Consider the following 27,429-nt stretch of genomic DNA (forward strand, 5'->3'; position numbering starts at 1 on the left):
TGCTGTTAGAAGTGTGACTTTGTCTAAGGCCCTCAGTCTAACTGAATAATTAGCGGGATTCCCCTCTGATTTCAGCATTTGATGAAGTACTTATTTTAAGGATTAAACTAGGAAGTACAGTTTGACAGAATAAGACGTGCTTAATTACTGGCTTTGATTTCTGGTTAGGAAAACATACGAGGACCAAGCCGGAGCGATGGCAGCCGGTGGCTCATGCAGATGTGAGCGTCACTGCGAGAAGCCCTTGATCAAGACCCAAGCTCTCAGCGGGGAGACGGCATTTAGTGGACTGTCAGTCGCTTTCGGTGAATTAAATGCACTGGAACTCATTTACCTTTGCCGTGTCTGCCAAATAAAATAGTATAAAAAAAGGTAAAAGCCAAATCTTTTTGAAACACATCAAAGGAAACCTAGTGTTCATAAAATCTGTGTGGTCTTGATGTTTCATCACAGTCGGGGGTTTCACCAGCTTGTTTTCTTCCATTATTAAAGAAAGAACCGCACAATGGTCAGATGCTGGGAGTCAATGCCCTCATCAACGGCTAGAGAAGAAGTTTGCTCTGTGCTGGACACGACGGTTTGTGTAAGGGATGATGTACGTCCAGTCTGTTGTTATGGCAGAATAAACCCTGATAGATCAGGACCCTGACGTGAAGATGTCACCAGACACTCAACGATAGCGGTGTGAGTCGTTAAGAATATAAGTAATACCCGTATGAGCAGTGTGTTATTCACTTTAGCGTTTGTTATCTGGGAATAACATACCGCTGGATGGCACGATTGACCAATCAGAATCAAGTATTCCTCAGAGCCGGGTAATCATGTTGATTATATAATCTCTTTGACATGGCGACTAGGAAACGTTTAGCAACATTTTTACGTTTTTGCAATCGGTTGCTATTTTTTTTTTTTATTCTTTTTTTATTTTTTTTTTTTTATTGTACAGTTCTTGTACAAATCACATTTTGCAAATTCATACATTTGGGGGGATCAGACCAAAATCATATTTTACAATAATTTAATTTCACTGTAACGTGTGTTTATATAGCCGTGTAGCTATATTTTTAAAATAAAATATAAGAACAAAGACAGTATATGAACTGATTTTCTTTTGTTGGTTAATTGGCATTAATGACAGACAGAAGCAGGTATTTTAGGCTTAAGAAGATGCACAAGTCTAATATACTGATGTGCAATTTAATGTTTACAGTACATTAGCTTAAGAAATGTTTACCTGCATACTTGCCAAGATGGGCATTTTCATGTCGTGTGTGTGTGTGTGTGTGTGTGTGTGTGTGTGTGTGTGTGAAGCAGCTGTCTTCATTGGTTAGTGTGCAGTTTTTTATTTTTTTGCAGTTCCTTTTCAACTCTTTACATCAAACACTTTAAGCACTCTTTTTTCCGCTTTCATGCACGTTTCTTTACCACTCTAACATGTCAAAAACATGTGGCTATACACTGTAAAAAATTATAATAAATGTAAAAAAAATTATAGGGACCAGTGTATTAATGGGTTTCCCATTATTTGTTTTACAGTGTCAGGAACGGTCTTTAGTTCGTGTAGTTTTCGTTTCATTTCCTGTCATCATTGTTCTAGTTTCCCGCTCTCTTTAGTTACTATGGCAATGCGTTTGATCATCACACCTGTTAGTCTTTTAGTTATCAGTGTATATGTAGGTTCCTGTATTTGCTCAGTTCTTCGTGGGCTGTTGTTTGTGTATGCTGCAGTGATTACCCAGTGTTTATTCTTTTATTAAATAGCTTCCTGTTGGAACTTCGACTCATATTTATTTTTGAGACTTCAAAAGATGTGACACACAAGTGTTTGTTAAATTTTGCACTTTGTTTTAGGGTTAATGGAAATGTCTGTAAAGTAAGTGGATAAATCCTGACCGAAGACATCAGTACCAGCACTTTTCAGTGTATTTACATTGACATACATGACGTAACAAAACTGATCGACACTTTATCATTTATCATTGCCACAATATATCATCATAGCCCAGTCCTAAACATTATGTTCAAAACACATAGCATGGGTCATCCTAATGTTGATGACATATATTTTAACAGAATAATAAAAATAAATTAAGGCTTCTGATTTGTGACGAGGGTTAGTAGTGGAGCACCCTCATTTGAGAGGAACTGATGAACGGTTTCTGAGAAGCTTGTGCACCTGTTCAGCTCAGTCTGTCTGTTCTTCTGCTGGACACAGCTGCATTATTAAACCCTCAGTCCGTCCAACACTGGATGAGAAAAACAGACATGCCTTATCCCACTGCTCCTACTGTATATTCTGAGCATTTATACATGCATCATATGATTATTTCACCTCAAAAAAAAAAAGTCCATCATGCCATCATCTTATTTAATCATAAAAAAAAAAATATATATATATATATAATGTATATGTGTGTGTGTGTGTGTGTGTTTGTGTATTAATAAAACATGAAGATAATCGCATTAATGTTGTAAAGTACATCACTTAAGGTACAACTAAATATTGTAGAAACATAATTTTCTGTAAAGTTGCTTTGTAATGGTTTGTATCGTAAAAAGCACTATACAAATAAACTTGAAATGAACTTTTTTTTTAATCAAATAAATTGGATTTAATCTGTAAAGCAGCTCATCAGTAGTTTAGTTCAGTGTTTCATTCAGTGATGCAAACCGGTTCAAGTAAACTATAAGCAGAAGACAAGAGTCTCATTGTTCAGCTCAAGTCCGTTCAATTAAGTTCAATAACAGTGTCAATGCTGCAAAGTCATTATTTCGCTCAGTTCACCACTGAAAGTCTGTTCTCGTTGTCTAGTAGTGCAGTCAAATCAATAATATTACTCAACATGAATTGTCTTTTAGACCGCTATAGTGGAGAAATACTGCGAGCCCGGCTCAAACCGCAGGAGGAGCAGAGCTTAATGCTGCAGTCCTGCCGTGCTTCACCGTGTTCATCTGTTATCTAAGGTGTGATGATGGCTCCCCCTCTTCTCAAATGGTTTTTGCCCTCCTGTCACTGTCCCAGAGACTCACGGTGCTGGTGTTGAAGCCTTCTCTGAGCACTGTTGACAGCTTGTGATGAGGCGCACATGAAGCTAATCGCACCTTGTCACCTCGCAGTAAAAGCAGCACCATGCCTCTCTTCTAAAGCGAGAGCGATGTGCGAGGTGTGGTCCAACGCTCACAGACGTCCAGATCCCTCTACACGAGTCCAGCCGCAGGTCACCGCTGTTTCACATCGTCTCCATGATACTCTGATCTCCTCTGAAGCATCACTGCACGATAAACACAGGTCTCGACACCTGAGCTGCTGAACACATATGGCATATCTCAAGAGAATGAACGAATGTGCTGTGAAAGAACATGAAGTAACAATCAACAATAGTATATTTATAAATGGAACCTGTTTATAATGAATCCTGTTAGTTGTTGTTCTTTATTAGTAAATCTGATTATAGTTTAATCAATCAACACAATTTCCAATGAAACTATTTCCTTCAGTCAAGTTGTTTTCATGGTGTATCGTTTGAGGACTTTCTGTTTGTCCAGACAGTGGAGGTTTGGGAAAACACTTTATTTATTTCAACCCCAAAAATTGGGTGAATTGTGCTTCTGGCAACCTTTCTGCAGAATAATATACATTTCTTTTTGCTCAATTCATGATAGATTCACAGTGAGTGGTGATAAAAGTGTGTTTGGTTTTATCAGAAACAGATGAACATGAAACTGGCAATATTTTTATTAGTTTTATTGTCTTTTTCGCAGCAGTTCGGAAATGAAATTCCCAGCTCAGTTAGTGGCACTAAAAAGTAATTGCTTTATCGCATTTACAAAATGACAAACATTATTAATTTAATTATTAATTAATTAATTTATGTATTTTTATATAGGCTACTGCATAAAGAAACATAATGGTTATGGGAATTCTAGATCTAATTCTAGTCTGTAAATGGTCATTTTGAAGTATTTGTACGTTTATTTGTGTGTCTAATATGTTGGGAACACAAAACGTTTCTTGTCTCGTCACATTCAGTTAGGAATTACACGAATCACATAAATGATCCCATATTTTTCCATTCAAATCAGCCATAAAAAGAGTCAAGTACTTCGCATCACTTGATATAACTGTCAGTCGTTTAACATTTCTATCGTAAAACAGTCGCCTAATATTAACCGTTTCGCTACTTCCATCTTATGTTGCTCTTTAACGTTAAAACCGCTGCTTCATGAAATGGAATTCGCACCCTGCTTCGGTGGACAGTAAACCCCGCCTACTTTCATTTGATTGGCCGTCTCAATGATTTTGACATCGAGCACTGTTCGACCGCTGAGGCAGACCAGACTAAAAATGTAACTCAAGAAGCCGTGCCATTTTCTCTTGCTTCTACAAGTCTCTGAACTCTTTTATCCTGACACATGATTCATGGGACTGCTCTCCTGCAGGTCATAGCGCTAGCAACACCGAGCTCGTGAGGTTGACTCCTGGGAAAGTGAGATCTAATCACATGTAAATGTGTAGCTTTAATGCGATGTTAGTTGCTTTGGATAAAAGCATCTTCTGAATGCAGTAATTTAACTGTAGTGGGACTCAAACCAAAGCGCATTGCATCAAACGTGCAGCGAAGCACCAGGTGAGCTAACACAGAGTCTGTAAACCATACATATTGAGCTGGTTTAGTGCTGCAAATGTCAAAATATATAAGTTTACATATCATGCACTTTGGAATGGGTGTTCTGAAGTTATAAAGTATAGAAGCATTGAGCAAGGAACCACACAAATATAAATCTTCATGAATTCATAATCTTCTATTGTTTGCATAATTTGTGTGAAAAAGAAAAAAGGTTCTGGTCTTTTACTGCCACTAGAGTTTATTTTAGCTAGGTAGAGGCACGATCTTTCCATTGAGCATTGCTTATTTTTGCGATTCCATATTCACATATAAAGGTCATTTGGGAACACACACATTGTCGTATAAACGCTGGACCTGCGGTGTGTGTGTGTGTGTGATCAGTGCTGCGTGCTGTCCTGCATCTGCTCTTCCCATTCAGACTAGCAGTCAATGGTAGAGTATGCTCTCTCTCTCTCTCTGTCTCTCTCTCTCTCTCTCTCTTTCCTGTAATCTGTTCTCGTCTGCGTAGCATCCCTCCATTGTTCTAGCTCTGGCAGACCACACCTCTGCCACAAACACACACAGCGTGTAACCAGTGTCTCTTTATTTCAGCCGGCTGTGTGTGTAGTTCACTTTGTGTGCTCACGCTTATGCCACCTATGTCAATCAGTAAAGAACAACGGCAAATCATTGCAATAGTTCTCATGAAGTTTCTCAAAGATTCATATTCTTACATCAGCACCACTGAGCCGTGCTGATTTAACACACTTTACAAGAGCTGCTTTACTACAACCGAGGCTCATAAAAAGGCATATTGTAAACATCATTTTAATAAAAGCTGTCTTTGAGGTAGCAGTTAGCTCTGACATTATAGCCCCAGACCACCTTCCAATCGGCGAGCGTTTCGGCTGCACATTCTCAGAGCTCTGGGCTTTGTGTTTTGCAATATGTCAGATTGAGAACAACTTCCTGCTTATATGACTTCAGGGCATGTTGAATAGTGTCTAGTGTCTTGTGGAGAGTGGCGATTGGGAAGCTTGTGCTGGAAGGATCAAAAGGGGTGTAAGTGTAGTGAAATTGAGTCGGAGAGCTGTAGTGTGTGTGTGTGTGTGTGTGTGCGTGCGTCGGTGGGAGTCTGAGGAGGGATGTGATGAAAGCATCCCACGTGTTGGAGCACAGGGTAGGGCCACAGCGCACAGCTCTCTCCGGAGGTATGGAAGCAATTACTGGCACTGAGGGCCCACAGACACCCACCGAGAGAAGTGGTCCCAGAAAAGAATGCACACAGTTCTCTGGAAGGCTAAATTACTTTCGTATGAGGACTAAGAGGGTAAGGTTAGTGTTTCTGTTCCTCTCTGTTTTTTCGGTTTTCTTTTTTATTAGGAACAAATACTGAGGCAAATTTAATTCAGATCACACATTTCAAATTTAAGAAAACAAGCCACAAAAATACCGCTGCTAATTAGACTAATGCTACTCCCCGTGTGCGTGCTGAGGCCAGGGAGAGAGCGATGGCCAGCCGCCCTCCAGGCAAAGCAGACTCCCAGCCCTTCTTGCATGAGAAGCGAGGCAATTAAAATACTGATGCCTCGATCCCAAACCCCACACCACTGGGCTGAAGTGAGTAAGCGTGAGAGAAGGCGCTGACCCCCCCTGGATCAACCGTGCACACTGACGCACGTGAATGGCGCTTTGATTATTAAACAGAAAACAGTCACAACGGTGCGGCCGTCTCGGAAATCGTTCGCTGCTTAGCATTTGTGCTGTAAACAACACCGTCTCGGCCGCTGCGGCTCTTTCAGGCATCCAATATATGCTGACCAGCGCTCAAAATTATGACCACTCAACACTTCAAAATATATAGAGAATTATTAAACAAACACATGAAACACAGGCCAAAATACTGGAGATTTTGTGAGAGAAATAAAATTTGGCTGTTGATCTTTGTTCAGTAAAATAAAATGTGAGGACTAGTGTTACAATCCCCCCACCGAAAATGAAAATGAAAAAAAAAAAAAAGTATCTTAATCTGCTGATTAAGATAATAATAGTAGTAGCAATAATAATAATAATAATAATGAAACCTGCCTGATTTGCAAACTGGAACTGACAGTGTAACAGTTCTGTGTTAGAACCATTCCTGGTCTTTTTTGCTAAAAAAAAAAAAAAAAATGTAATAAACCATTGAAATATCATTGTCACTTGTAAACGTGCCTTTTATAACCAAGACCATTAAAACAAATAAGAAACTATTAACAGCATTACTCTGTTTGTGATTTTCTTTTATATTTAAATTCACATATGGTGAAAATGTGAGCAGACTGTCTTGAATTCTCGAAGAAATAAAATGCAGAACGGCGTCACACTCTCATTCGTGTCATATCTGAATCTCAGTTTAGTAGTTTTTTGTTCTCCCTCAATTCAAGCATAATTTGTTACGTTACATAGAAATGCTTTTCTTTTTGTGGAGAAGTTGAATATTTGAGTATAGCAACAACAAGCCGACAGAGTACCTCGTCGAAGGAAGAAGAGGAAGCGAAAACTTTCATGCATCTTTAATGCACACTTTTTATGTCTTTTGTAGGAGAAAAGGGTCAGTCAATTAAATATTTGTAATAACAGCCTCTTCTATCTATTGTAGATGTAGCCACATTTACTGCACATTTGAACCAAAGTATTCCTGATTAAATTTAAAACCATTGTGGTCTTACACATAATACATTAATGCTGCTGCAAACCTCTTCTGATTTATCAAGACAGGTGACGCTGTTGATCAAACCTACAGCTGGAGTGGAATGTGAACAAATCTAATGCAGCTGCAGACTTTTACAGCACAGTGACGCAGCGAGCTTCAGGACCAAACACGTCTAGACTAGAACGGAGAGAAACGCGTCCTAAAGGCTGTGTGTTAGGTCACGGTGTCTGTGTGCTGCGTACAGCTTTGCTTTCATGACTCCACACTAATAGAAATATAGTTAAGCATTGTGTTTTTAAAGCCTGTTAATATTCTGTGTTACAGGCTTTGTGCCAGAATATTTCATTTTATATATTTTTGAAAATGTAAAGGGACTATGCCATCTGATTGCTGCTTTGAGAGAGAAAAATAATTGTTTATTGCTTTTTCGGTGTATATTACATACACAAAAATGTTTAACATTTAGCCTCATTTGAATATTTGTAGAGCCATTGGTATAACGTCCAATCATAAGTGATCTCTATCCAGTGTGTCAAAGCCGTGAGGTTCAGATGTGCAATAATTTATTCAATGATTGTAAATAAATACATTTGTTTAATTTATTTGAGCTCTCTTTAATTTAATTGCAAGCCTTGTTTGTCCTAAGCTGCATTTAGTTTTATACGTTTAAATCTAACTTTTGACAAGTTATTCTCTTTTATTTCAAGGATGTGAGATAATTACAACCTTTAATTCAGCAATAAAATGAATATGAGAGGGCTGATATAATATAGATGGGGAAATTGTCACATTATACATTTCTAACCCATTCCAAATAAGCTCGAGCGATCATAACACTAACTCAGTGTGTGTGTGTGTGGGGGGGGGGGTTGTTAAATAATATGACATTTTTATAAACCTTTATATTTATCATAACATTTTCAAATAAATGTCTACTAAGTCTACGTTAATTACTTATAAAGTTCAAGTTTAGTATTTGATATATATAAATAAATAAAGGTGACTTAAAGAACGCGATTATGCGTTTATTTATAGTGTGATCTACTACAGAAGCCATTTAAATTATACGCAGGCAAAATGAAAATAAAGACAAGGATGTGACCGAAGAGTTTAAGCTTTTGATGCATGGCTCATGTTCTGCTTGAGTGTAGAGTCACTGTAATACTTATGAGTTCTGATACGTCACTGTGATTCTGACTACCTTTCACAACTGTCTTGATAACTTTGGGTGTGTGAAATCTTTGAAGTGACTCCCATGAGCACAGGATCATGACAAATGTTGCTCTAGAGTGACGTAAAAGTCACATGAATTCCAAAATGACTGTTCAGTCTGTGTCACATGTGAGCAAAACCAATCTTTTGAGCCACATTTGCCTGCAGTGTGAACGTAGCCTGGTTCCTGAAAGCACACATGAAAACACGCAGCACACGGTAAACAGCACACGGCTCTCTCTCACACTGTATGACGTGACAGACTACAGTCCACAGCACTGGTGTTCAGAGAATTGAGGTTTAGAGTCAGGAACATTTACGGGTGTGAATTTGGTTACTGTATATGAACGTAACTGTATAAAGGGATCAAATACAGGACTGACAGCCATATTCTGCTGCTGTGTGACAGAATATACAGCTGCCTTGGTGCAAATTATTGAAAAATACAAAAATAGTTTCCTGAAAAAATTATTCAGCAGCACTGTAACGTATAGCTACTGGGTGAAAACCGATGCTTCAGTTTTGTGGAATGAATTTTAAGCATTCTGCAGATGCTTTTAACTAAAGTGACATTCAATGCATTTCGAGCTAATATGAATATGATGCACTATTATCAGAAAAATCGAATGTCACGAATGAATGTTCGTGAATTTGAGTCTCAACTTTTACAAACTCACACTCACACTCACTCTCTCTTCACATGAGCAATAAGTAATGAGCTGTAATCTTCATAACCACACCCTAGCAACCATTTACAGCACCCTAACAACAACCCTATAGACTTCCAGTGAAAAAAGATGAGAGGAATATCACTTGATCAGAACATCCAAAAACACAAATAATTCTGTACTAATTTTTGCTAATTTCACTCAGTTAACCAATCATTCTCTCTGGATTATTGGGAGGTTATCAAGCCATGCCCTAGCAACCATTTAGAGTACCCTAGCAACAAAAAACATAGACTTCTATTCATAGAGATCAAAAGGGATGTCTTTGGATAGAAGTGTCATAGAAAGATGAGGGTGGGTTAATACGACTCAAGGCAACAAACAACCAATCACTAATCCCCTTCACCATTTCCTAGCCATGCCATAGCAACCACTGTCAAGCACCCTAGCAACCCAAAGCCGAAGACTTATATCTTCAAATTCGAATGTCATAGAAACATGAAGGTTGTTTTATATAATTCATACTGGCAAGCAGCCTTTGGAGTATAAACACTGAGAGCTGCAAAAACACTCCCTAGCAACCAAACAGAGTACCCTAGCAACCATTCAGCAAGACCCATATCTCTGCATAAGAACATTGTAGAGACACGGGGGTTGGCTCTTTTGACTTAGCAAACATGACTTCTAATATTTTCGACATGCTAGCTGTGAATAGCTGTAAGCTACTAGCGATCAGCCAAGTGTTAAAACATGTAAATGTTAAATAAAACACTACCAACTTTCTAATCATGCTAACATGTTGTTTTAGCATCATACTAGCAATATGCAAATCGTGTTAGCATAATGCTACCAACATGTTAATCATATTAGCATCTTTCTAAAAAGTGCTAGCAACATGCAAATCATGTAAGCATCTTGTTAAAAACATTAGCAACATGCTAATGTTAACATCTTGTTAAAAACGTTAGCAACATGCTAATGTTAACATCTTGTTAAAAACGTTAGCAACATGCTAATGTTAACATCTTGTTAAAAACGTTAGCAACATGCTAATGTTAACATCTTATTAAAAACGTTAGCAACATGCTAATGTTAACATCTTGTTAAAAACATTATAGCAATATAATTATATTAGTTAATTATATTAGCATCATGGTAAGAATATGCTATTCATGCTAGAAACATGTTAATCTTGTTAAAAGCTGAAAAACATGTCAGTCTTGTTAGCATTTTGCTAACATGACTGACAAAAAACTAATTTGGAAAATACTAATTGTGCTAGCATCTTCGTAAAGAGACACCCATGTACCTCTCAGAATACATTATAAAAATGGTTGTGAGCTTTTTTGGACTGTATACAGTTGTAGTTGTGCATGACAAGCACCACTTACATTTTCTTAAGGAAATGTACATGTCTAGTTGTTATTATTATTATTATTATTATTATTATTATTATTATTATTATTACCTCGCATTCCCTGCGAATTGAACCTATAACCTAAGCATTATTAGCACCATCAAACACATTACTAATTCATTAAAAGTTCTGAAAATTTTAGCATGAACTGTTGTATATTTTATCATTTATCAATAAACAATAAATTTGTTTTTCTAATATTTATTACTAAAGTAATAATTAATGGAATGAAACAGATGAGTGAATGGAAAATTACATGAAGATTAGATGAGTTCACAGAGCTGGACCAGTGATACAGATGCATGAAAGGTGGCATATTATGAGAAGCGGCTCAGCGGAGATTTGTTTTGAGAGCTCGTAGATCTGCAGGCATTCTCCCTCACCATCTGAAGTGATTTAATGTGCTGCGCCCATCTCCACCATCTTTAGTCGAGCGCTGTAGAGTGAGGAGTCTCTCTGCTCCCACTACTCTGACTTTAGGTGCACATCAGTCAGCTGCCAGCAGATAAGACAGCCATCCACTCCTGGTTCCTCCTCATTTTCACAGAAACCAACTCCAGTGTGCAGCTCGCTCGTCTAAAGATTTCTCTGCCTCTTCTTTCTTCAGAGTACTTGACTCTTTTCTTCCCTCCATTCCCTTCTCTTTTACCCTGCTGTCCAGACACAATGCTGCACACTTCCTTCAGAGTGTTTGACAGTGCAGTCTGGAGGAAAAAAGGCTTTTGCTGCATTGCCACACATTCTAGTAGGCAGAAAATGTGTTGGCTGAAGCACAAATAACAGCACTTGGGGTTAATGATGACTTGTGCAGGTTTGCTGTCCGAATGGGGTGGAAACCTGCAGAGAGAGAAGTTAATAGCTGGAAGAAGGCACTGTCCTCTCTCCTGCTCTTTTTACATGTCCAAACTCAGAGACAGACAAAGAGAAAAAACAAAACATACAAGTGAGAGAGGGAATGCATGCAAAAAAGGGGGGGTTTTTGAAACTTTTTTGAAAAATACATCTTGATACTATCCTCAAAGTTAATGGCAGTCTGGACTAAAAACAGTGGTGGCAACATTTTGGTTCTGGCAACGCACAACAGTAATTATTCATAGTGAGAGTGATGGCTTCCAGGGGTTGAAGATTGATTATGTTTGATATGCTATTTTGTGTAATCTATCTCTGGCTGGGACCCATCCAAATTGGCCAGAACTGGAAAAAGGAGAAGTGTCTTCCCAAAGGGGAGAGAGAGAGAAAAAGAGAGAAGAGCGGAAGTGTAGCTGGTGTTTCTGTAGTACGTCTATCTTTAATCAATTGCAGTCAATGAGTTTTAAAATGGATGACCTTAGACACAATCATTATACTTTTAATAAGTTGAAACTTGCAGCGAAGATATGAATAAGACATGTCTTAATAAGACTTGAATTTGCATTCACACAGTACTTGGGCTGGTGTGGGCAGGAGACACTGAACTAGAGAAGCTGTGCTGATGCCATGAGGTACCACTGTAATACCACCCTAATACTGGACCGGAGGTGGACGCAGGTCTAGAAGTAGTCACAATTAAAATTTTAACGTAAGAATTTTTTATTTTATTTTAATCTAATCAATCATAGAATCATAGAAAAAAAAAAAAATATATATATATATATTGTTGAGGAATTTTGAATGTTGGCTTCCCAGCTTTTTATTAAAAAAAACGTTTCTTTCAGTTCCCCTGGATAAGTAGATAGTGGTTGTCGTCTACACAAGAGATACCATTTTGTTCAATACTTTCCAAAGAGGTATCATATCTGTTGGAAACAGCCGTGGCCCTAAGACAGAACCTTGATGGACACCATGAAGTATGATTGTGGGTAGGGCAATTTATTTAATCGACAGATTTTGTGGTTTGAATTTGGATTTAAGGAAGTAAAATTTAAATCGATATTCAATTTGTCCTTTTTTTTAAAGAAAAATCATAGTTTATCAAGATGAATTTAGAATGTCGACTTAACCTTGTTTTGAGTTTAAAAAGCCTTGAAATCTGAAGGGTTATATGCTTACAAACAGAAAGAACAAACCACTCCTACAGAAATTGGTGTTTTGTTTATAAATGTCATCATATTTTAATATTCCTAAAACAGTGAGTGCATCCATAGCATTCTCATAGTAACTGCTTGCTTTTATGTTAAAGTACATGCTCTTATATAGATAGAAATCAACCAAATAGATATCATAATATAACCTTAAATATGAACAAGTCTCCCCCTTTCTCATTGTGCTAAAAAATAACAATAGCAATTTATTTTAACATTTGCCCTCATTGTCCAGTCATGTCCTAATCATGAAGGGAACTGGAAAACCAGTTGCTGCAATGCTACTTTAACATCTCAAACAGATTAAAATTGGTTTAAAGTTGTGACAACACAATAACAGCGTTGGATTAACTTTGGTTTTATTTAAGATAACTGAAAAAGAAGCAACATTTATTTTATTGTGTTTGTATACACATATGAGTGCATATATGCATTTTTTTTTCTCCCTGCTTGTTACATTGCCCAAGTGTACAAACAAAAGATCATCATACAGGAAAAACGTTATTTACTTTAACTCATATTGCTGGTAAAGTTCCCAAATAATTACAAAGAAAAGGCAGCAGGCATCACATTGTGTGAAAAGTGAAATTTTGTTTGTGTGTGTATCTTTTACAGTGTACATACTTGCATAAACAGAGGCAGATTTAATAAATGCAAAGTGACTAAAACATTAACTAAAGCAAAAAGAAAGATGACCTCGATCAATGGAGTAAAAACGGAAAACAAGAAAATAAAGAGCAAGAGTGCACAGGGTTTTCTCAAGAGGCAGAAACACTGGCAGATAGTGCTGATAAAATAGCTCATCACCCTTTCTGGGGCGCCCTCTGAATTAACACCAGAACGCTGTGGTGTGACCAGCCCTGGACTGAGCCTAATCAAAATCTCCAGGTTCTGTAAGTGAGAGCGAGGCTGGTCACGGCACGCCTGAGAAAGAGAGCGAGAAAGAGAGAAGTGAAAGACATGGAGTGGACAGGACCCCAGAGATACACTTCTCTCTCGTCTTGTCATGATGCAGCATGGTGGCTCTCTCTCAGTTGTCAGCTCTGTGGCCGGCCCTGTTTACACATTTATACACACCTGCTTATTTATTTATTTACTGCCATGACAGAGAGCCATTCAAGCGGCTACTCTACACACATACACACTCATCACTGCGTTTTAAAAGGCCAGAGCAAAGCAAGAAGGTCTTATGGCACTGCGGGATGAAAAAACAGGGTGGCGGGTGCATTCAAGAGGCTAACAGTTTTAATGGGTGGGAAGCAGGAGAAGAGTAAAGAGTGGCTGAATTATTCAGTCGTGTCTCTGGGTAAAAGGGACTGTGGTATCTGCTACGGCTCTGCTGTCCCGTCTCTGGAAGAAGAGGGAATACGAACACAAAGAGAGGGAGGGAAGGTACAGACAAGCCAAAAAGTGTGTGTGTGTGTGTGTACACGCAAAAAAAAAATAATAATAATTTTGAAACAATTTATTAAAGTATAGGGAGTAAACTAGTTATAAAGAGGTACTTTGGCTCTGTATCAGTTATTGTGTATTTTAAGCATTAAAGTTCACCTTATTGGTGTTATGGAAATTATTAAATAATCAAATATTTCTTTCTTTCGGTCTCAGGAAAGCATAGCACCTCTGCCTTGTTTTCAGATGTGATTCATTGCAGACTTGCGCTCATCAGTACTGTACTGCATGCAGGCCCTTGTTTCCTGATTGTTAACATTCATGTTCTACGACAGCTTGCGCCATCAATAAATGTCCCCTGGCTAATAGGACACACATGTTTTTGCTTCCTCTCGGAGCTCGGGCAGTGGAATCAGATGGCAGACAGCTTTCTGGTTCTTCCCTCATGAGGTCATTACATTGCAACATTATCAAAAGCATGTAGAGAGAATGATGTTGGATGTACTATAGACAGGATGGCACGATAGTCACAGCATGTCATTTAATTTGAGTTGGGCTTCGAATGTTTTTTTTTTTTCAATGTCTGTGAGGACTACACCATTCTCAGTGCAGGAACCCCCCTGTATGCAGCGTGAAGTGGACTGGTCCATGTGTCAAAGAGGAGTAATTGATGACAGGCGTGTGAGTGAGTAAACCTCATCAGGAGCTCCAGGGACACGCACCGCTGATTCTTATATGCAGAATAGGAAAGCTTCACAATTTGTGTCACTGTCTCTCTCTGTCTCTGGCTGCCTCCTTTTTTCAAAAATTTCTGCACCATGCTGTGAATTTACAGTACAGGTAATGAATGGAAATTCTGGAGTATTTGTGAGCTGCTCTGGACCATTTCTTAACCAATGTATATTAAATATTAATAATAAATATCTATATGAAAAAAGGACCATATTTCTCAACAAATCATTAAGTCATTAATATAATTTATACATAAGACATGATACAAGAATGCAGAACCGTCATGACACAGATATTTAAACCTGACAATTGTGTTAATTTCAGCTTCAGGTTTGGTGGGATTGCAGGTACTGTACGTGGCTCACTGCGGTATGTTCCTCAAGAGGAAACAAGAAGTCCTTGGGGAAAATAATTAGCAATTAATAAAAAAGCAAAGAGATAATTGATAATAAAGACTCCAGTACTGCAAGAGTGGAGGCTCCTAGTTTGATGTCTTGTCAAGGTATTTTGGGCAAGACAACTTGGGGGTGGGGGGTAAATCTATTTTTGATAATGTTACAAGGCCTGCCAATGCACAAGAACTAAGGCTTTGTTTAGGATGATTAAACTAAATTAATGATAATGAAATAATTCTCTTTGAAATAAAAAACCTAAAAATATGAGAATTTTTTTCTTTGTATTTTTTTTTTTTTTTTTTACATTTCCCAAATTGGAAGCATATCTGTGGAAAACAGCAGTAGCCCCAAGACAGAACCTTGAGGGACACCCTGTCTGACATCTAATGTTGTAAAAGTGAAGCGAATATGCCCATCATGTCCCTCGCTCTTGATTACTCGTGAAATGTTTTCACTCGTACTATAGTATGTTTTTATTCGCATGAGTGAGGCAAAAAAAAATGCGTTCACTGCTTTTTTCCTGTTGTGGAATTCCCAAAAACACCAGAAAGCCAAACGCAGACGTGTCTGAGTTCACAGCACCATACAGAGGTGCACACAATTCAGTGAAGTTGCATAATAGTTTTCGGGGTGCCCACAAACAGCTACAATAATGTACTCCTCCATTTTTCTTTCTGATTCATGTGCCAATAAGCTCTTCACTGATTGGCTTGCGTCAGGTGAATTTTCCACTCGAGTTGAAATGTTTGAACTTGTGTGTAAGACGAGTTGCGACATGTCGCACATTTCATGTCATTCGTGTTGCATGTTTGCATCTATTCGCATCTTTGCATTGACTTTGTATGTAGTCTACTCGTGTGAATAATAAATCTTGTGTTTGGTGTGAATACACCATAATGCATGATTATGGTTGTGGGTGGAACATTTCTGCAGTTCAAATACATGGCATTTAACACTTTTAATAATCTTTCATTGCAGCGATAGTAGACTATTCCGGTTCTCCCATATCTTGGTTGCTGGTCTTGTTATTCTGTATGTCTGTTGTTGTTTTGGATTGACTATTAGTGTATGACCTTAGCCTGCCTTTGGATTACGTTTGTGGATTACCCCTTCAGTAAACTACTGCACTTGGAACCCTTTACCTTCATGTCACCGTGCAGTTCCAGAAGAACTTCAAATTCAGCCTGTACTTTATTAGCTAAAAAAAAAAAAAAAAAAAACCTGCCTTTTGAGGAAAAAAGCTGGATCACCCAGTCACCCAATAATGAGATATTGGACTTATGAAGCTGCAATTTACTGGCAGTGCAATGAACTAAATAAACAGCAGATGCAGTTTATCCACACAATAAGCTGATATGGAACAGGTGTGCATGTTGTCAAGAAGACACACCTGAAGATTAGTTATGTGGTGCAATGAAGTTTAACAACAGAGCAATGCAGAAATCATACACCTCCTTGGTTTGTAACTCATCAAAAATCGAGGAAAATATATAATAAATTACAATATGATTTTTAGTCGTCATACATACAAAATTCAAAGGAATGATTAATTAGATAAAACTAAACATGTTTAATTTACCAAAAGAATGAAAATCAAAAGGCCACTTAATAATTTAAGGCAGTCCTTTTTTATGAAGGCTGGTATTGTTAAAAAAATATATATATATATTGTGATTGAATTCTAGTCTAAGCTCCGTTCTCTAAGCTGTGACTTTGGGGATCAGCAGTCATTTCTTGAACATACTGTATTCATATATTCTGTTGTACAGGAAGCTATAGACAGGTTTCCAAACTAAATTATGGGCTATAATTGGTTGAGTCTGGAGAGGCTGTGCGAGAGGTCATGGGGCAAGAAACTGAGATAAAAAAGTGACAAAAAGAGTAGACACAACAAAACCTTTTTCAAAACTGATGGAGTTCAAGCGTTGTTTTTCACCTCAGTCCCAGAGGAGATGTGAGACAAAGAGTAATGCTGCTAATTGTGGGAAAGAATCCGAATCAACAGGCTCCATCAACCATGAGTAGAATAGAGGAAGGTTGAAGGTTTATTTTTGTCACGTCACATCTCTTATGAGCGAACCGAAAGAGAAAGGATGTGATGCTAAATTGCACTTTTAAGTAGGCCAAGATGAGAATTTCTTGAATGTTCCTTTGCTCTGTCTGGTCACACTGGAAAACTGAACGACTGCACTATCAGTGACATTTAGATCATGTGTGGCTCTTGAGTTCAGGGGACCACCACTTTCTCTCGTTCTCTAGACAAGTGAAAGGTTGTTTATGCTTGGTGTCATATGATGTCTTGTGGCCCTTTGCGTCTTCCAACAGAATAGAACAGTGACAGTCCTATCTGCTGCCATCTGATCGACATGCTGTCTTCAAGTCACATGAAGAGCACACTAACATCCAACTCATTCATTCGCTTGTGACCACAGCATGTTTGTGCAAGACAGACTCTTTTCTCTCTGCAGACATGAAAATGATTAAAAATGAGAGGAGAAAATGTCATTATGACAGTTGTTGTTTTTAAAAGGAGAACCCTTATTTTAAGAGAAACTCAAGGATGCCAAGACTTTCCGGAGTATGAGGGGAGGAAGAGAATCATTCACTCGCCTAACTTAATCTACCTAACTTGTTTATTTTTTATGTATACGTTTTTATTTATTTTGTAATTTATTTTTCCCGTCTTTTTTTTTTTTTTTACTGAAACTCGACACAGAATGAGATACTGTATTTTGTCAGAAAAAAATGGAATCTGTATACATAAAATAGTTGTTTAATGGGGCCATATCAAATTACATTAAATCTTACATTTTAAATAATAATAGACATTGCATTCCCAGGGTATCAAACCCATGACCTTGATGTTGCCAGCACCATCCTCTACAGGAACAGAAATCATCATGTCACCTCATGAATAATTAATTAGCCTTTGCTTTGCCATTCACTTGTCACATAACGATTTTCTTCCCTCTCTCGGTTGTTTACCAGCTTTCCCTCAGCGCAGGCAAAGTTTATCATCAATGTCAAGTCTTTTGCAAACAGACATTATATCCGCTTTCCACCGTTTTTTTCTTAGATTTTACAGAGGTACCTTGAAAAATAAAAAAAAGACGGCTTTTAAGACGTCTGCAAAAATGTCCCAGACCCCAGCCCTAGAACAAACATGGGTCACTAAGAGAAAGTCAATGGCCTGTGTGCTGCCGCAGTGCCACAGCCCCAGGACTCCCAGCATGCTCTCTTCTCTTTTACTCTAATGAGTTGCAACACAGATAATGTGGCTGATGATCTTTCATTGATTTGGCTATCACTTGCTTGTCTGGTAATTGATCCGTAGCTGAGCCTCTAGTTAATTATATCAGCTTCGACATGGCCCTAGTCTGGGGGAATTTGAAGTCTTGCAGAATAATAGTTTTAATAAAGGAGTCCATTACTGTGGCTCTCTGCTTTCCCTGACTGCTGCTGCCAGTGACAGGACACCGAGAGAGAGAACGAGGACCGGACGAACCCAGAGAAAGGGATGGAGTCCTCTCAGACCGCTCACAAATAACCACTATTAATGGGGAGGTCAGAAGCTGATCTGCCAGCTTGACTCCAAACACTCGGTAGCACTCGAAAAATCAAGAGACCGGCACGTTCCAGAGAGAAAGGGAACAGAAGAGGGGAAGAGAAACTGACATGGGAGAGATGAGACTAAATAAAGCACCAATTTCTTTGGAATTGGAGTTATTGATGAACTGGAAGCATTTAAGATATATATTTATTTTTAAATATTATTTTTTTAGTCCTAGTTAATACACAGAATATTTCTTGTTCAGTTCTAAATGTCCATGAATTGAAGAAGAAGAAATATTCTGTGAGGACAGATGAAATGTGTGACAATGGACTCGAAGCGTCTCTCTCATTAGTGTCCATTTGCTTGTAAAGATGTGCAGTCTTCAATTCTTTGGTTACTGCAGAGGGCACTCGAGAGAGAGAGAGAGAGAGAAACAAAACAGCATATTAAGTTCTCATCATGGCTGCCACTGCTTCTTGTGCATTTTTTCATTCAATCTAAAAAGAAGACACTAGATTTGATCAGACAAAATGCTGTGCAGATTACTCAGGTAAAGGTTATCCAGAGCTGTCATTAGTCCAGTACAGAGGCTTTTAACAGACAGTAACAGCTGTCTCCTTCAAATTGCCACAAAATTTCAAGTGGCTTTCTACATACGAGAAGCCATTTAATGCAGCGAAAGGAAGAAAAGTTAATTTCCTTTCTTTCTGTCTCATAGAAGGGAGATCACGGTGACATCTTCAGACACAATCGACAATGTCAAAGACTATAATTTTAACAGCTGACGTGAGGGAAGTGCTGGAGGGAGAAAGTGCGAGAGGAAAAACACGCAATAATAACAAAAAATAGCTTCATTACACAATACATTTCTCATGTAAAATGTTTTGGCATGTACAATGAGGCAGAGATGCTGCCACTTACTGTAAGTGCATATGTTAGGGCTTTCTTTCTCTTCCCCACCTTTGTGAGACTGTCTGCTGCGGGGACCAATTTGGCAAAAATGGAGCCTCTTCCTCATTTTTTTCTTAATTAAAATCTGAAAGCATCCACTCGAGGTTTCCCCGTGTGTGTGTCTGTGTGTGTGTGTGTGTGTGTGTGTGAGAGTGTTTGTGAGTGGGAGAGAGTCTGTATGATTATGTGCTCTGCTGCACTACTCCACAAGACGGTGTGTGTGTGTGTGTGTGTGTGTGTGTGTGTGTGCATTCGCAGGGGGAGTGGGGGGGGGCGTGGACTGATTACATAGCACCATTAGCTAGAGCTGTTTAATACAAGGAGAAAAAAAACAGACAAAGGAATCAGAGTTTGTAATACAATCAAATGGTTGTGTGCCCATCTTAAAATACCTGGCTCAATGACACATTCGGCTTTACTTCCAAAAAAAGAAAGTTGACAAGACAATTATTGTATTATTTCATTTAGATTTATTTATTTTATTTTGCAGGTACTTCTTAAACATCTTCTGCATGTTTACTGCCTGTCAATAGTAAAAACGAAATAAAGAAAAGTAAAACAAAGCGTAATTGGAACGCTTAGAAGCATCTCTTCGTTTAGCATTGAGGTTATTATAGAAGTTGGAGCTTGTCCAATTGTATTGATGAATGCATTATTTGCTTGGAATAGTGGTGTGGATGGGCCGGCTCTCTCTCTCTCTCTCTCTCTCTCTCTCTCTCTCTGTGAGTGCATGTATTAGAGAGTGGCTCAATCCCACTGAGGTCTGGAGTGGAGAAGCATCAGGCATGGAGAGCTGGTAATAAGACAGGGACAACCCTTTCCCCTCCTGCGCTCTCTCTCTCTCTCTCTCTCTCTCTCTCTCAGTGGGAAAGCAGATCAGTGGAGGAGAGAGAGAGCCGTGTCATTGAGTGCCAGCAAGAAGAGAGGAGCAGTTAACTCAGACGCGCTGCGGCCCGACACACACACACACACACGCACGCGCACGCAGGCACGCTCTACCTCACAACAACACACATGTACTCACGGCTACACACACACTGACACAGCGCTAGCTGGAGTTAGTCTGAAGACAGAGGACAGGCATCTCTGAGGGCGAGAAGGGGCCTTAAAGAAAGAGGAAGAGAAAGAGAGGGATAGAGAGAGAGAGAGAGAGGAGGGGCTGCTTTGGAACTGACACACTCAACACCTGATCTCCACACAGCTGGGAGGAAAACCACGCTGGACACACTGGTGAGAGAGGGCACCTTTTGGGGAGAAGGGATGGTCCATTTGTCAAAAATGTTTGAAACTCGTTTTCTTTTGAATTAAACTTTTTGAAAAAATTGTTACAGGGTTAGAAAGTTGCTTTGATTAGAAGATGTGGTGTATAGACATGCGAGGACTGAAAGTGTGTTTTGTGCAAAATATAGATGCATTTTTCTTGTTGTTGAGTTTTTCTTTTGTTTTGTTTTTTGTTGCATGTCGATGTGTGCAAAGGTTCAAAGTGCGATTGATTTCTGTTTGGAATGTATGCTTGTGTATGTGTTTGGAGGACAGCTCATACACCGCCTGACTGACATTTGGAAAAAAAAAAGTGAGTGTGTGTTTGGGGGGTGCGGACAAAAAAAAAAGCTACTCCTCTCCTTCACCATCTCCTCCTCCATTTTTCTTCCATCCCCTTTTTTTCTCTCCCTCCTTCACTTCACTTCAATTCACACCCCATCCCTCTCTTCCTCCCTCCTTACCTCCGACACTCGGCTCATCCTGCCCTCTACCACCACATGCCCCAGAGGAAATATGCATTGTGCAGCCCTGCTCCTGAATTAACTCAACACACTCCTCCTGCTACTGGCAGGCAAGACCCTCCACTTTGCCCCCTCCCTCAAGAGAAGATAGGAAAGTGAGAGAGAGAGAGAGAAAACAGAAAGAAAGAAAGAAAAAAAGAGCAAGAATAGGACAGAAGAGAAAAAAGAACAGAGCAGTCACCCTTTGCCTCTTTGAACCTCCACCTTCACGTACTTTTCTCTCCGGCTCCCGTCCACCCCCTTCCCCTGTTGTGTGCCGGCAGTCTGAGGAGACGGAGCTGGATGTGAGAGGCGGTGTGGTGTGGAGCGAGCGAGAGAGGGCACACGAGTCCACGGCCAGAGCCAGCAGCAGCAGCGGTGCAGAGGGAGGAGGAGGAGAAGGAGAAAGCTCCATGCAGTTCAGCACCAGACCGGCCAGCGCCGAGCCGGGCTTCATGGGGACATGGACACAGCAGAGCACTGACAGCAACCTCCTCTTCAGAATGTCCCAGCAGGTAAGCGGGATGCTCCCTGTGTGTGTGTACAGCTGTTATCGCTGTTAAAATGTGTGTTTGTGATTATTGTTTAACGAATGTGTAAAAACAATGTTATGTTTTTTTTCGTGGTGTAATGTTTGCTACTTTTGCTGTGGTTGATGCAAATTTCAGCCTTCTTTGTAAAGTTTCTGAGTGCTGGGGTAAAATGAGCTTTTATAAATTGCGTTAGTGAATATGCATCGGGTCAGTGTGGGAGGTTTTCATTTTGTTTTGGTGACCCTTGGTAGTTCAGGCTGTGGCACACATCTAATTGACTTCATTTGCTTGTTGCTGGAGTCCTTACCGTCATCAGCCGTTAAAAGCACCGCAGATTCTGTAGCGGTGCAAAACTAATCAGCAGCTCTATACCAGTGTGTGTCCTTAATGTAAAGTTCCTGTGCTGAAGGCTTTTATCAGGACAGAGTGTTTCTGGGAGGGGGATCGGGGAGATGGTGAGCAGAACATTAATCATCAGGGCTGGTTTCTCTGTGCCATGCACACACTGATACGAGCACAGGCCCCTGGACTCCCTCTGGACAACATTTTGGGGTCCAGCCACATATCTTTCCAGATTCCTCACAAACTTTTTTTTTTTCTTCACTCGATCTGCTCTCTGTATTTGCAACACCAAGATGCGTATTGCTTTAAACTGAATGCAATAAAACAATATGAATTAACATTTAATATTTATTTTTACATGAAATAAGAGTAACAAAAATAACAACACCTTTTTCTTTCGTTTAGTATGAACTATATTTGTGATTAAATCATTCAGTGTTGTGTTTTACTGTGAGGTTTAACCCCCACGGCTCCTGCTGGTCTCCGCGCGTCGCAGGTGTATTCAGCGGAACACGGAGCGCGCGACGCTTCACTCACACACGATACACACACACACACACACTTCAGTCACAGACGCTGCTTCTATAAATGCATTCTTCTGAATTCTTGCATCATTACGCGGATTAGAGTATTTGTTAAACGTGTGTTTAAATGTTTACACTGTTTATCCTTGACACAAAATATGAGTGGGATACATCAAATGCGGTGTATTTGAATTCGACTGTAAATCGCTCAATAATCATCGGATACAATAATTTTATCAAGAGTCTCGTGTGTATTGAACATCGTTGACAGTAGAATCTGGCTGCTGTCTGTTATTATGTCAGAACAACATTGTCTCAGCTCTACAAATGCACTTGTGCTGCTTAAATTTCATAATGTAGATGATGCGCATACAAACCTTTTTGAGTCATGAATCTCAAAGATTTATAGAGTAATGTAAAAAAAAAAAAGAAAAGGAAAAAAAAAGAAAGTATATTCTTGCTCATAATCAATAATGAAATATGATGCGGCTCTCACTGATGGCGAGAACAAATAGTTAGGCTCTCATTTTTTTTAATGTTCCTTCCTTATTTTAAAATGCAATGCAACGTTTGCAGTTTGTTTTCCTAAATATGTATTTTTCCAAATGTGTGTTTTTTCTGTATTTTAAAAAAAGCGGCTTAAAACAGCCTTTTTGGTCGTGTGTTTTTACCGAAATGTGTGCGTCTTAAATTAATTTCAGCGTTTCCTGTAGACTACTGTTAACAAGAAGATCAAGACACCATCAGCAATTAATTTCCGATCCGACTTTCTTTTTTTTATTTTTATTTTTATTTTTTATTAAAGGTACCTGTGCATTTCCACAAATGATTCTGACACTACTGACCACGTGCAGCGGCCGAAATTAATATCAAAACCACACGAGCAAATATTGTGAATGCCTGTGCTGGGGTTAATTTTAATGCAGTAGCCTAGTTTTGTTAATGTGGGTTGGTTATTAATGGCTTCTAATTGCTCAATCCGACTAATCTTCTGCAGAATGAACGAGCACTTAAATCTTCTTCAGCTGAGATCAGGACTGTGAAGAGTTCTGGTGCTGAATCTGATCAGATCTGTGTGAAGCTCAGAGATGCTCCTGCATCACTCTCTCAGCATCCTCTCCTGTTTGAAACACTTCTTATTTCCCCTTTTCCTTTTCAGTGAACGGCAAATCTGAATAAATAAAAAAGGACATTTATTTGATATTATAGATGTATAGATTTTGCATTACAATTTTCGAGAAATGTTCGATTAAGGAATGTATAATACAACGGAAGCGGCAAATAGATTGTTGTTATTAATGCTATAATGTTTAATAATAATACAAATACTAGCCTGCTGCTACTACTGCTGCTAATAATAATGATAATAATTTTAAAACGAATGAAGCTTAAAATTAAAGATTTCCTGCAAAATGATTTGCTTCTTGATGATTTGATTTCCAGTCTTATTTAGGAGCGAATTAATTTAATCGCAACATCAAAAAGTAAAACAATGTAACTGTATAATATATTTAATCTTAAATATGTATTTTTAATTTTAATATTTTTTTTTAAATCTGGACTGATCCAATGAAAGCCGCAGAATTAAAGACCCTCGTCTGCAGGTGCGACACGCGATAGAGAATCATTTAAAGAAGAAACAGACATAAAACCGTTCGATTCGTCTGATTAGACCGCTTCTCTCATTTAATTGATTACCTATTTTAAATGTATAAAAACATGTATTATTTGTGCTCATATATTTTTAAGTAAAAAAAAGGTTTAACACCTAAAACAGCTGTTAGTTCTGTGAGGTTTATGAGCGCTGCTCTTTTTCAAATCTCTTCTCTAATGTAACAAATAAACTAAACAGGACAGTGTTAGACTTCAGCGAAGGAAACACTTCTATTGCATTTTTTTCTATATTAATCTTTTATTTTTGTCTTTTTTTTTAGACTTTTGTTTATTTATTTTATTTACTGATCATGTAGGTTTGTGGCGAATCTGCGAGAATATTTTTCTTTTCTTTTCTTTCTCCTTCTCCTCTTCTCTCTCTCAGGTGTGTGTTTGAGTGTATGTACAGGTGTGTGTTTGAGTGTGTGTAGAGGAGTGTGTGTACATGTGATTATAGTGAAGTGCCCCCCCCCCCCCCCCCCCTGCTGCATGTGTGTGTGGGTGCGAGATGAAACGACTCTTGGCTGGCCTTGGTTGAGAAACAGAGAAGGGTGGAGTGGAGGAGAGGAGAGTGAAAGAGGATATGTGTTTCGGGAGACACCCACCACCTTCTCTGTGAGATGGAGCGGAGCCCAGGGCAGTGCCAACAGCGGCCGGCAGCTAGTGCTGAGTAAGAGAGAGCCATCGGGGACAGGAAGGTGTCTGTCACAGGGTCACTGTCAGAACCCAGCTGCAGCTAAAGCCAACAAACCTGTTCAGACACTGGTTGAGAATGTGTTGGAAAAGAATTAAACAGAGTAAAATCTGAGTAAAATGTGAGTTAAATCTGAGTTTTGGTTGGTGGAGTCGCTCTCCGAGAGCTGGTTCAGGATCCGGCGCCTGCCGTTAACTAATGGACTCAGTCGAGGGGAGTAATCTCACCTGGCTCAGGGATGCTTTCTTTCCTAATTCCTCTCGCTTTCCCCGACAGACAGCCTCTTAATGTGTTCAAGGAGAAACTGGAATGTGGAGGAAGCAGAGAGGGCGGGAGAGGATCAGAGAGAGAGAGCCAAACTTTTCTCTGTTTCTGTTGTAAAGCGAGAGTGTTTTATTGTGGAAGTCAAGAGTTACACAGAGGTGCATGTAGAAGGTGATGAGAAGATGAGAGAGGAACGGCCGAGAGATGTTTGGCGACTGCATACGAGAATCCTGTGCTTTCTGAGTGTGTGAGCGTGTGTATGTTGTGCCAACTATTGTGCCTCCTACACCTCTGCCTACATCCCTCCGTCCAGGAGATCTGCTGGAGCTATTACTGTTCCTGCCCAGCAAAATAACACACAAAACTATTCAGTATTTCGCATTCCATTTAAGTGATTACATAATTAGTGTATTAATCAATATGCTACATTTATGGCTTTTAATAAACATGTTGTTTATAGCGGTTTCTGTGTTAAATTAGTTTTAATATTCATGATTTAATTCCTTCACTGTTCACAAAGCAGTGTTAGAATATTAAGCTAAAATGCTCTTGAGAAATATCACACTCTGTTTCTGTGTCTTGAACATTCTTCATTTTTTTTCTTTCTTTAAATTAAATGTCTGATATTTTATTATCTCAAAACCCAATTTTTTGTTCTCTTTTAATTTGTCCTCAATATGCATGCTTTTTTTTTTTTTTGATTTTGTTAAACTCAAATATTTCAAAGTGAAGAGCGTGAGCGAGTGAATGTGAGGGACGTGAGCGGCTGTTTTTGGGGAAGAGGAAGGGGTCTCTGGTGGGTCGAGAGAGACTGGCTCGGAGCCAGTTTGGAGGCAGATTCATCAGCTCTTCACAACGGGGACAACCTCCCCCCCTCAACCCCGCAGTCCCACAACGAAAAGCACACAAATCGATCCAGTTAAGATTTTCATTCAGCTTCACCAAAGATTTGGTTGCTATCTTTCCTCTATTCTCTGGAGCGGTGAGTGGATATGAGTAGGTGTTTGAGATCGGTGTGTTCCTTGGGCTATGATCAATAGCTGACACTGGGCACATCACTCACATGCTTCTCTGCTCTCGCTCTGTCCTCCGGGGCCACACGGACACTCACATGTTCATTCTGGAATATATTTCTGGAGTGTCAGAAAACCGAGGCGTTGCACGGGAGAGAAGAGGTGATGTTGTGCTCTCTGCGGGTCAATGCCACAGACACAGACACGATAAAAACGTGCTCTTATCAGGACCGTGCGTGTTAAAAGGTAGCTGTGTTTCCTGACGGTAAATGCAGATTAAACACAGTACAAGCATTCATAATTATTTTAAATAGTTTGCACTGATATCCTGCTTTAAATGAGCCAAATATTTGTGAAATAATGTAAAACAATACCTTGCCCTCAGTTGAGGGATTGCAGTGAAGCAGATGTCTGTATTTGCTTCATTTATAAAGAAGTAGTTTCAGCTGCTTTTTAATGCACTACTGCACTGTAGTGTTAACATGCAACTGTAACCTTAAAGCACGATTTATTCCTGATTTAACCCATTAAAACTAAATTAATGCATTAAGGTTGATTCAGCGATATTAAATAATATTTTTGACATTAATAAAACCAGTAAGTTTAGATGTTACCATTTAAGGTTGCAATTTGTGTGTGTTTTTGATCCCTTTCAAGCTAGCCAAAGCTTTGAAAAGTTTTTCATTTTTTTTAGACATGGAATTTTTTTTCCCCCTTTTTTTTCTGAAGAGAAGGGAAGTGTTGGTTAAAAGGGAAACTGCTGTTTCAATAGTCTTCGAGTCAGGATGTCACCACCCCCGGCGTGGCGGTAATGAGGGGACATTACCATCATTCTGCGTCTTGTTAGTTCCCCGAGCGCCTGACACAATCAGAATGCAGCAGCTGCCCTTCGGACCTCAGAGATCTGAGCGAGAGAGAGATGGAGAGAGAGAGAGAGAGACGGAGAGAGAGAGAGAGAGAT

At 39.2% G+C, this 27,429-nt stretch overlaps 1 protein-coding gene across 1 annotated transcript in view; it reads left to right on the plus strand.

Moving 5' to 3' along the window:
- Positions 1–27,429, plus strand: part of LOC113108623 (zinc finger protein basonuclin-2-like) — a 128,865-nt gene that overhangs the window by 30,365 nt on the left and 71,071 nt on the right. Inside the window, 1 exon segment of the mRNA XM_026271847.1 lies at positions 21,730–21,960. Coding sequence (XP_026127632.1) covers positions 21,730–21,960 — 231 coding nt within the window.

The sequence above is a fragment of the Carassius auratus genome, chromosome 1 (assembly GCF_003368295.1).
Source record: "Carassius auratus strain Wakin chromosome 1, ASM336829v1, whole genome shotgun sequence".
Lineage (NCBI taxonomy): Eukaryota > Metazoa > Chordata > Actinopteri > Cypriniformes > Cyprinidae > Carassius > Carassius auratus.